The sequence below is a fragment of the Gallinula chloropus genome (assembly GCF_964237585.1).
Source record: "Gallinula chloropus genome assembly, chromosome: 18".
NCBI classification, from domain to species: Eukaryota; Metazoa; Chordata; class Aves; order Gruiformes; family Rallidae; genus Gallinula; species Gallinula chloropus.
This window is the reverse complement of record NC_140103.1, coordinates 4,856,149-4,867,300: the sequence shown is the minus strand read 5'-3', so window position 1 is coordinate 4,867,300 and position 11,152 is coordinate 4,856,149. Positions and strand designations below refer to the sequence as shown.

At 59.8% G+C, this 11,152-nt stretch overlaps 1 protein-coding gene across 1 annotated transcript; it reads right to left on the bottom strand.

The window, feature by feature from the left end:
* On the bottom strand, positions 1-5,908 carry BARHL1 (BarH like homeobox 1; the record flags this gene model as incomplete). Its single annotated transcript, XM_084272612.1, has 3 exons — positions 1-295; positions 1,858-2,080; positions 5,458-5,908. 3 exons carry the CDS (start codon positions 5,906-5,908, stop codon positions 1-3), a joined length of 969 nt encoding a protein of 322 aa, XP_084128738.1.
* Positions 5,909-11,152: the final 5,244 nt, after the last annotated feature.

Genomic DNA, 11,152 nt, shown 5'->3' with positions numbered 1-11,152 from the left:
TCACCGGGGCTGCGCGGCCCGGGGCAGGACGCCGGGCAGCGGGGGCAGAGGCGGGGGGGGCTCGCTGCCGCCCTGCAGTCCGTGGATGAGGATGCGGGGCACCAAGGGTCTCTGTAGGGCGGGGGGGGGAGCGCTGGGTCCGCGGTACAGGTAGAGGGCGGCGCCGGGGTCCAGGTTGGAGACCAAACTCTGCGGGTAGAAGTAGGGCGAGGGGAACATCCTCTGGAGGGCTGAGTAGTTGCCAGCCTCGGCCAGCAGCTCCAGGCCCACCGCCGTCTGCCTTTTCCACTTGGTCCTGGGGGGGGACAAGTCGAGAGAGGGAGTTAAGGAGGGAGGGATGCTCCAAAAGCCGCTCCTGAGATCTTTTCACCCTTTGCATAGCCCCCTTCCCCGGGATCTGCTCTCCCTGCACATCCCCTCTCCCCGCCGCTAGCTCCCTGTGCGGATGGGATGGGATGAAACGGGATGGCATGGCACGGCGAGGACCAGCCCAGTGCGGAGGGAACACGTAAACCTCATTAATGGATATGGGGACCTATCTTCCCGGTGTCCCCGCCGTGGCAGCCCAGCGTGAGGCCCCACGGAGCCTCCTCGGAGGCACCAGAGCCATAGCTCGGCTGGGAGCCGACGGCGGGGTGAAAATCGCTGCGATATAAACGGCCAACAACATTTCAGTCCCTTTCTGGGGTAGAAATTCCAGGTTGTAGATTACGAACTGCGTATGACATCTCGTGTGTGACACGAGGGATCCTCTACCCGGCAGCCCCGCCGCTGCTGCCGCCGCGATGCGCCGGCCCGAGGCCACCGCGGTCCCGCTCCGCCGCCCCCGGGGCTCCGGGACCCCCTGACCGGGCCGGGGCATTGGGGTGGCTCCAGGAGTCCCGCGGTGGGACACGCGTGGGGCAGCATCCCGGGACATTCGTTTGCGGCATATATACATGTATATTTTTATATGTAGGTGCGTACAGGTATAGGGGGGTGTGTGCCGGACCTCGAGAAGCCGCTGCCCCGGGACCCCGTCGTCGGGCTGGCCAGGGAGCGGGGCCGGGGAAGGGGCTGGGGACACCGGGCCCGGCTCCGGTGTGTCCTTGCGAGAACGATGTGGGGAGAGGGGGGGGATAAGCGCACAGCCCCCGCCGCCGCTAAACTCCCCCAAACCCCCGACGGGTGGGTAAGTCGCGGATCTTTGCAGATGGCAAAGCGGGGACTGGAAATTAAGGGGAGGGAAAGTTAAAATTGGGGGGCGGTGGGGAAGGAGCGAGGGGAAAGGGTGGGGCTGGGGGGGGGCTGCAGCTCGGGGGTTCCTCATTTCATGATGGTGGCAATGATCTGGCTGGGGAAGAGCCGACCGGGACGCCCGGATAAATCCACGGCAGCATCACTCGTCTCCAGCCCTTTTACAGATTTGTCGCTGAAGCGCTAAACCTATTTCCCCCAGTAAATTATTCATCATAATAATAATTGTGTAATTACTGTAAGGGGTGTTAATTATTGATGCCCAAAGCAGTAATTGGTATCTATTATTAATGGGCCGATGTGTTATGCTGTTGTGTTTAGCTGGAAGCCCGGTCCTGTCTCCCCGCCTTGCCGGGGCTGGGGGCGCGGATTGCTCCCCCCCCCTCCCCCCCGCAGCCCCAAATCTGCTCTGCCCCAGCATCACTTTTCTCCCCCTTACTTTGGGGTAAAAGGCCCCGGGGGCACTGGCACAGTGGGATACCCCACATCTTTCCTGGTGCCAGGAGGGATGGGGTGGCTGTGGGGTGCAAAAAGCCCTGCCCGATTTGAGGGTGCGGGGCCGGGGAGAGGCGCAGGATGGGACCCCGGCGGTGTGGGCAGGAGGGAACTGTGCATTTTTACCTTCTGTTCTGGTACCACGTTTTCACCTGCGTGTCGGTGAGGTTGAGGGAGGCGGCCAGCTCCATCCTGTCCTGCACGCTCAGGTATTTTTGCCTCTCGAAGCTGCGCTCCAGCTGAGCCAGCTGATGGTCGGTGAAGGCGGTGCGGGCTTTGCGCGGCTTTTTCAGCCTCACCGGGGGGCTGTCCCGGGAACTGGAGATCTCTCGGTCCCCTTCTTCTTTCACTGGGCCGGGAGGGAGGAAGAGAGGTCAGGTCAGGGCAGGAATTACCCTCAAAAGAGGGGGTGGTGTGTGTAACTCACTGCAGTGGGCTCAGGCACCGAGTCGGGCTCACGGCGCGTTTGCTCCTCAACCCCGTAAATATTAACCCCGGCTGCCCACAGGGGACTCACGGGGTGTCCGAGCCGGGCCCATCCCAAGGCCCTGGGAGCGGGGCTGGAGCGCCGGGCTGAGCTGCAAGGACCCCCGACCCGGCTCCACAGAACCTACTCCCACCCCCCTTCTCCCTCACCCCTCGTTTCTCACGGGGCAGGACCCTGCTCTGGTTTTATTTCCCAAAACCCAACAGCTTTTCTCGATGTTTGGATATTTTATCCCCTTCTTTATATTCTCTCTCTCTTCTTCTTTTTTTTTGTTTTGTTCTTTTTTTAAATCGAACCAAAATCGAACCAAAACCAACCCAAAACGAAAATCGCGAGCCCACGTTTTTGAAGCGAAAGTCACCGGGGTGATGCTGATTCTTCCCCCTCCGCGGAGAAACCTCCATCCTCCCGGGGATGCTGCCGGGGGGATGCAACAAACCTCCCCTCTCCAGAGCGCACAACGAAATAGTGGGGAAGGGGCTCCGCAAACCCTCTCCCGTGTTGTTATTTATCTTAAAAAAAAAAAACCCGAACCGAATGAGACGAGGCTGGCGCGGTCGGTACATACGCACCGGCGGAGCTACGCGGGAATTTATCTCGGGAAACATTCATAGGTGACGGGGAAATTTCCGAGCAGAGGATTAAAAAAAGAAGAAGAAAAATAAATCCCTGTTTGTGCTCATCTCCTCCACCCTTCTGGAGGAGATTATGTGGCCAAAAGACTCAGTTTATACAAATCGGCGGCGCTGGGATTTTTTTTTAGGGGGTTTATGTTAAATTTGCTGGGGCCGGGGTGAGCGGGGCCGGGGCTGCACCGAACGCGAGCTGATTTCTCTCTGTAGGAAGACAATAATCCGGTTAATTGAGCCACCGGGGAGCGAAACCCTTCAACCAGAAACCGCGGCTCTGGCCGAGCAGGCAGAGCCCGAGCAGGGGAACGAGCCTTAAAAACACCGAGACCCGGCTCCGGTTCCCGGTACCCACCGGGAAGGGGTCGGATCCGGACCGGGTAGGGTGGGATGTGGAGGGGTCCCGTCCCGGCTTTGCTCCCTCCCAGGAAAGGCCTGAAAGTTTGTGAGGAGTTTTTCCACAAAGGAAAGCCGGGTCCGGCATCCCCCATCCCGGAGAAGGCAAATTCCCCCCACCCGCCGCCTCGATCCCCAGGGCTGATCCGCTTCGCTCCCCGGGACCGGGGCTGGTTCTCGGCTCCTAAAAAGTTCCTGCTCGCCAAAGGGCTGCGCTCGGTGGCGGCGGCTTCCCCGGGCCGGCTCCGGCTCCCTGCTGGCTTAAAAACAGAACCAAAAAAGTGTATATATATATGTGTGTGTATATATATATATGTATGTATGTGTATATATATATATTAGGGGTTTTTTTCCCCTGGAATTTTGGCATGGGCCAAACCCTGCCGCCGCCGCGGGTTAGGCCCGGGCCCGCAGCCCCTCTGCGGGGTAAATCAGGGGATTTTGCTCCAGGAAAAGCTATTTCCGAAGCAGCAAAAAAAAGGATGGCGCTGGGAGCAGGGACCTTCACCCGCTGCCCCGCTGGAACCGTGTTTTTACCCTCATCTACGCAGTATTTTTTAACCGTAATTTAAGCTGCGTTTCCCCCCATTTAAACTGTATTTTCCCCCACCCCCCCGTTTAAGGGTGTTTCCTTGAGATTTAACTGGTGGTTCCCCCCTGATTTAAGTGGTGGTTTTCACCTGATTTAACGGATTTTTTTTTTTCCTCCCTGTTTAAGAGGCGTTTTTATCACGGCCGTGGCTGCCCGGGCGCAGGAGAGGAGCTGAGCACGGTTGCGGTAACGGCCCCCCAGCCAAAATTGCCACCCACCACCCACCCCTTCCCAGCACGGGCTCGTCCGGCTTAGGGGATGCGGAGAACCCTCGCGTCCTTCGCGCCTCTGAGACTTGGGCGATTTGGGGAAAGGGGAGTAAAGCTGAAGGAATTCGGGAGGAGGGGGGGGAGTGTAGGAGGCGAAAACAAAACGCCAAGGTGGGAGTCGCGGCTGTTTTCGATCCCAGCTCTGCAAAACTGCGGTGGCAGGAAGGCGGGGGGGGGGGGCTTTCTCCCGGGTCGCCTCCAGCCCCGCACCGACCCGAGGCTCTGTCCTTAGTTCAGATAGAAAATACACCCCCACCCCCACACACACAAAAACGGGGCTCCCGCCGCGTTTGGGGGCTCGTATGGGTGATTATTTTTATCCTTCTCGAAGCGGGTTTCTCCGCGGCTCCGGACGGGCCGATGGTGCTTTTTCAGCCGGGCCGGGGCTCGGCCCGTCTCCCCTTTTCCTACCAACACCCTCCCCCCCCCCCCCCCCCCCCGAAACCACGCAATTCCAGGGCCCTGTAAGGTGCCATCACCTCCCCTTTCTCCCCCCAGCCGAGTACCCTCCCTTTCCCCTCGTAAACACCCGGCAAACAATTTTCCCCGGGTGAAACTTTTTGCAGGGGTGATGGGGGGCGGGATGGGCGAAGGCACCCAGGGTAAACCGCTCCGGGGGGGGGCGAGGACCGACCCCAACTCCCCCTCCCCGCGCAGTTCCTGTGCCTCCCCCTCCCCGGGTGCCGCAGGAGCGGGCGGCCCGGGCGGCCGAAGCCCACCGCCCAAGGCGAGCAGCCGCCGCATCCAGCCCCGAGCCCCACCGGCGCCGTGGATGCGGCCCGGAGCGCCCTGTCTGTCGCGCTCGTTCGTAAACCGTCTCCAAAAATAATAATAGAAATAATACAAATCGAATCAACCCCCTCCGACTTTGTTGTTCGTTTCTCACCAGAGCAGGGGAAATACCCGGCAAACCCGTGATTATTTTGTTATTGTTTTCTTTTTCTTTTTCTCTCTTTTTTTTTTTTTCCTTTTTTTTCTCTTTTTTCCCTTCCCAGGCAGAAATCCGCCCCTGGTTCTCTTCCCCCCTTTCCCCGCGGGTAGGAACGAAAGAGCCGGATCTTCCCCGCGGAAAACAGCCCGGCGGATCCCCCGGGATCGTTTGGCTAAACACCGATCGCCCCAACCCCTTCCAGCGGGACGAACCCCACCGACCCCCGAACCCCCGAGTTTCCCCAAGTTGACGCCGACACCGCGTTCGTTTCGAGGGCGACCGGTACCGCGACTTCCCCCCCATCACCGGGGCGCGCCGGAGGCGGCTCCGCTGTACCGAGAGGCTTCGGGGCCGCCGGAGGCTTTGGGTCCAAGGCCGCCCTGCCCGCCGTGCGAAGACCCAGAGGGGTGAGCGGTTCTTACCTTTGTACTCCGAGTCCGAGGAGGAGCTGCTGGTGTTTTTTTCCATTTTCTCCCTAAAGTCCTCGCCGGGCTTGGTGGGGATCCTGCCCGCCGGCTCCTGCCCGCCGTGAGGTCCATTGGTGCTGGAGTAAGGCGCGCAGGCGGCCAGGGGCTTGCAGTCGGCCAGGATGTCTCTGATGAGGAAGGAGGAGGTGACGGTCCGGGACTGGGAGGGAGCCGAGACCTGCCCAGGCTGGAGGTGCGCATCCAGGCCCGGCCGCGGCACCGCCGCCTCCAGGCACTCGCGGCCCGGCGAGCGGGGCGAGGGGCACCCGCTGCTGCCCTCCGAGCGGGGACTCAGCTCCAGCGGGGACCGGCCGTCGCCCACCAGCGGGTCCCCCTTGGGCACGGCCGGGCTGCCGGCTCGGTGGGAGAGGATGGAGTCGATCCCAAACCCGGTGGAGCCCTCCATGGCCCCCGCGAGGTGCCGGCGCTCACACGGGCATTGGCGGGGAGGGCGCGGCGGAAGCGGTTCGATAATGATAATTAACAATAACGGGGGGAGGGGGGGAAAAAAAGACTAAAGGAAAAAAAAACAAAACGGGGGGGAGGAAGGTAAAAAGAAAAAAAAAATAAAAGAGCAAAGTTCAGCCTGGGATCCGGCAACAATCGCTGCAAGGCTCTCCGAGGCGTTAGATCCAGGGCTGCTCCGTCTTCAGCATCGCGCCCAGCTGCACTCACAGACAGACAGACAGAAGAGGGGGGAGAGGGAGGCAGAGTCAAACTTTGGCCGCGAAAGGAGTGGGGTGGGGTGGGTGGGGGGACGGACCCCAACCTCACCCAGGGTCCCGGCCCCTTACCCGGCCACCCCACCCTTGCCCGGAGCAGCGGCGGCGTGGGGCTGGGGGGCAGCCCGGGGGTTCCCAGCCGGAGGTGGGGAAGCAGCGATCGATAGTGAAGCTTCGCAGCGCCTTAACCACTTAATGATCCAGAAATCAATGGGGAAGGGCGAGGGGAGGGCGGAGGGGGTGGCCAGCCGTCGGGCCGCTGCGGCGCCCCCCTTCCTCGCCAGCACCTCGGACAGCGTGGGGCGGGGTGGGGGGGAGAGAGTAAACCGGAGTCACTCCGGAGCCGGATGAGTCTTCAGCACCTCGGACAGCGGAGAGAGCGCCGCGCCCTCCGGGGGGGCGGGGGGAAGGGGGGAAATGGGGGGAAAAAACCCCGAACTTGTGCCACTCCGGCTCGGGAACCCCAGTAGCTGCACCCCCCCCTCTCCCCCCAGTGTGAACGCGCCCATTGGCCGCGAGGCGTTTTGGGGGATGTCACTCCCCGGCGGCGACACCTTGCAGCTTGATTAACGGGAATTAATTGCCGCCCGGATCCCCGCGCTTTCCGGGCGGTTTCCGCCCTCTTTTGCTGTCATTATCCCACTGATGGGGCTCGTAATGGGGTGATTAGGCGCGGGGGGAGGGGGTGGGTTAGGGGGGAGGAGAGCGAGGGGGGCATGGCGAAGGGTTGCTGATTTCCGCTCACCTTTCCCTGCAATTAGCCGATCTGCCGGTCCCTCTCAAGCAGGGAAAGTTCTGCTGGGCGACAATAATAATAATAATAATAATAATAATAATAATAATAATAATAATAATAATAATAATAATAATAATAATAATAATAATAATAATAATAATTTTTAAAAAAGGAAAGCACCGAAATCCTTCTCAAAGCCCCAGCGCAGAGGCGGCTGCTCTGAGCTCGAGGTGAGCCTCGGGGCTGCGAATTTCGTTGAATCCCTTCGAAATCGGTTGCGAACGAGCAGAGAGGTCCTTTAGCTCCGGCGGACTCGGGACCACCGGGCAGCCGCTGCCGGAGCGGCGGGGACAGGGCATCGCCCCCCGCCCGGCACGAAGGAGCCGGGGCCGCTCTTCCCCGCTCTTCCAGCGCCCAGAGGCGGTACCTACTGGTGCAACTGGGAAAGGACCGGATTTTTCCTGCCGTCAATCCCGTTTTAAATAAAACCCCGATGGCCCCAGCCCGGGCTGCCCGCCCTGCCCGCTCCCTGCCCGTTTCTCCCGGAGACACCAAGTTTCCTCTCTCCCGCCCCGTCGGGATGTTTTGTTGCTGCTGCTGATCTCCGAGGCTGGCGGAGGCTCACCCAGGACTCCCACCTTCCTCCCGGTCAGCCCGGCTCCTGCCTCCTCGGGGGTTTATTTAGGGGCTTTTCCTCGGGGGGGGAGGGTGGATCCTTCGCGGCGGTGATGAGCAAGATGCCCGCACCCGTGAGCGCGAAGCCGCGCCGCTTCACAGCGATGCCGCCGGTTATTTCTCAAATACTCGATTTCCCCTGCTCCCCACCTTCCCGGCCAGGCAGCTGCATCTTGTCCCTCTTCCAAAGCCGCCCTTGGCCGGCAGCTTGGAGGCGATCAACGAGGGGACAGCCGCCCCCCCGCCCCCGGGAAGCCCGGCTGCCAGCTGTCGGGCAGCGGCGCAGGCAGGGCCCCCAGCACCTCCTGCCCCCGGCCCTGCAGGCTCGGGGCCGGCTGGGATCGGGGCAGCAGAACAAAAGAGCCTTATAGGATAAGCCCAGAGACAAAATAAACATCAGCCCCGGTCCCAGCCTGCCCCAACCCTGGGGGTGCAACGTGCCCGGTGCTGAGGGCAGCTTGTCCTTCCCCATCCCTGGATGAAGGATCCCTGCAGAGGTGCTGCCCCAGTGCCAGGGACTGGGGGCCAGGCTGAAGGATCCTGATCTGATGGGGGTCGGTTTTGCAGGCCTGGCCAAGTCCAGAGCAACAGATGTGCAGGAACTGGTCCCAGTGAGAAATGGGGCTGAGACCCCTGTGGGGATTCCCAGCTCTTTGCAGCTTGACTGTGTTGGCTCTTGGGTGCTGGCAGCCCCCCTGTCCATCCAGTAGACTCTGTATGGGATGGAGAGTGGCGTTGGGATCAGGACCAGCACCAAGATTGTGTTCAGTACCAGGAGTGGGACCAGAAGAGGGAGCAGGTCTGGGAGTGGGATTTGGATCAGGCACACAGAGGCAGATTTGACATGGTGGGTCTGCTGCTGTCTTCCCTTCTCTTGAATAAGGCACCTGCCTTCAGACAACTGGAAGGAAGTTTCCAGATCAGACCCAACCTCTGATGCTATGCATGGGTTTGGGGAATGTGTGTGGGGTCCAATCCTCATCCCTGAGCAGACACTATATTGTGCCATCCCCTTGGGGACAGAGACTGTCACTCCCAGGCCACACTTTGGGTTCCCAGCAGCAACAGATGCACTTGCTACACATGTTCTAATACCAGTGTGACTGACATTAATGAACATTAATTATTAATATTATTATTAAGTTGTTTCAGAACTAGACTCTCCAAGGCAGAATTGCACCCCATTCTGCCTATATGTGGCATCACACCTGTGTCACTGGACACCAAACAAGTGGGGTCCAAACGACTTGTCTGTGGCTCCCACCGCAGGTAGGAAATCCTGTGTACAGACACTGAGCAGCGTGCACTGCCTCCCCTGTGCATGTCTGCCCTTAAATCCCATTCCCTGGACTGTTCCTGGGCATGCACCAGACAAGAGGAGATCCCCAATGCCAGCTGTTTCCAGACACCCCCTCACAAGCCCCGGTCACACCCCAGGCTTGGTTCCAGGCTTCTGTGGGCTTTAGGAGCTGCCAAGCATCCCACCTCGCCAGGTGCTGCTGACGGACAGGATCAGATGCTCCTGGCACCAGTCTCCAGTGTGGGTTTGGCACAGGGCCCATGGGGCAGGGCTGACCTCAAGCATTCCCAGAGGCTTGGGGTGTGTGGGGAGCCCTGATGGGGCCAGGGGACACACATCCACAGATGGATTGGGCCATGGGCTGCTGGGCTGTGGCGGTGGCTGTAGCAAGACTTAGTCTAGAAATATCTGCTGGTGGTGCCCAGACCAGTATCCTGAATGGGAGGAAAGCCCCCGGAGGCTCTGTTTGTACTGAGTGTCTCCCTGAACCCATCCTGGGTGCCCAGGCAGGTGCCGAGAGGGATGCTCAGCAGCGACAGGCTTCGGTGGGATGTTCCGGCAATGAAATTAATGCGTCTTCAAGAGAGAAGGGCAAAGCCCCTCGGGGTGGGCAGAAAGACGGTGGGGGGGGGGAACACGACAGTCAGCCGGGGCGGGGGTCGCAGTGCCGGGGAGGAGCAGGGCCCGGCAGTGGGGAAACTGCAGCAGCATTACAATCCCCGTTACCAGTGGGTGTCACTGCAGGACAAGGAGCGTCCGGCACCGGAGGGCGGCCGGGGCTGCGCGGGGGGGTCGGGACCCCCCGCACCGGGCTCTGCCGGCACCGCCGCCCGGCACGGCCGGGGCAGGGGGGGAGCGGAGGGGGACGCCCGGCTTGCGGCTCGGTTGTGCCCGCCGCAGGGAGCTTTGCCGCGGCAGGGTGGGTGCTGGTGCAGAGGGGGGTGGGTGCCCCAAGCCCCTGCCGGACACCCCGTCTGAGCTGTGACACTTGGAGGGAATTTGGGGCACGACTCTGCTCAGGATTTGGGGGTGCAGCGGGGCAGGTCTGTCGGCTACAAGCCCCATGGAGTGGTGTCTCCCCCTGTACTTGTTTTGTTTGACTTGGCTGTTGCTTTTTGGGTTTCTGGGCTCTTTGGTGGCTCCTTGGGCCTGTCCCAGAATCAGGAGGTCTGTGTGGGTTTGCTTCACACACTGTGTTTGTTTGCAATCCCTTTTCCAGCCATACAGGACTCTGGAGATGTTTCCTTCCCCGTGCACATCCCCAGGACCCCAGGTGGACACAGATGCCTGAACAGGGCAGCAGGGCAAACTTCGTGTCTGGGCTTCTCACACACTTGTAAATGGTGCCATTTTTAGCAAGACAAGTCACTGGAGATCTGGCTTTCTTCCTCCCTGGGAAGGTGGGAAAATCTCCAGTTATAACCCACCTCGACCAGCATGACAAACCCTACTGTCACCCTCCTAGTTATTTTAGATGGGGTTTATTTAGAGGCCCATACTAAAAAGTGGGAACCACGTGCCCAGGTACCCCTGTCTGGAGCAGGTGATTTCCTTCTTCTCTCAGCTCAGGTGTGGGCAGGGTGGAGTTTGCTACAGCTGCTTCCTTATATAAAGGGCAGGTTGAGGCAGAAGCCCTCCCTAAGGAGGGGAGGTGGGAGATGCCTGAGCAGCTGGTGTGGAGCCTGCCTTGTTCTGTGAGAGGTAGGAAAAGCAATTTACTTACTTTTGGGGTGTGGGTATGTGTCAAACAGCATGGTTTCATCTTATTCAGGGCTCTGCTCTTTTAGAAGTCTGGCTGTAGATCTGGTGGGGGACAAGCCTGTGGCTTCTTTGTGTCCCTTGGCTGTTGCTGGGTCTGTGTAGGAGGGCCGGGCTAGCCCCAGTGCTGAGCAGTGCAAAGTTATGCTGGGCACATCCAACTCCTTTGTGGTGCTTGTTACTGGCCCATTCCTGAGCTTGGGATGCAGCTGGGGTCACTTGGTACAACTGCTCAGCCCATCCTGGGGTGAACATACCTGAGCTCTCTGAGTGTCAATGCAATAATGAATATAGAAGCTGGAAATTAACATTGGGCTTTAATATTATCTGGTGCAACCTGAGAGATAGCAGTAGTTGTGAGGAACATTGGAGCAATTAACAGTTAAAGTCATCACAGTTATTGCCAAGTGGTGTTTCCTTGAGGGGAAATGTCCTGCTGGGAGGAGATGGATTGTGAAT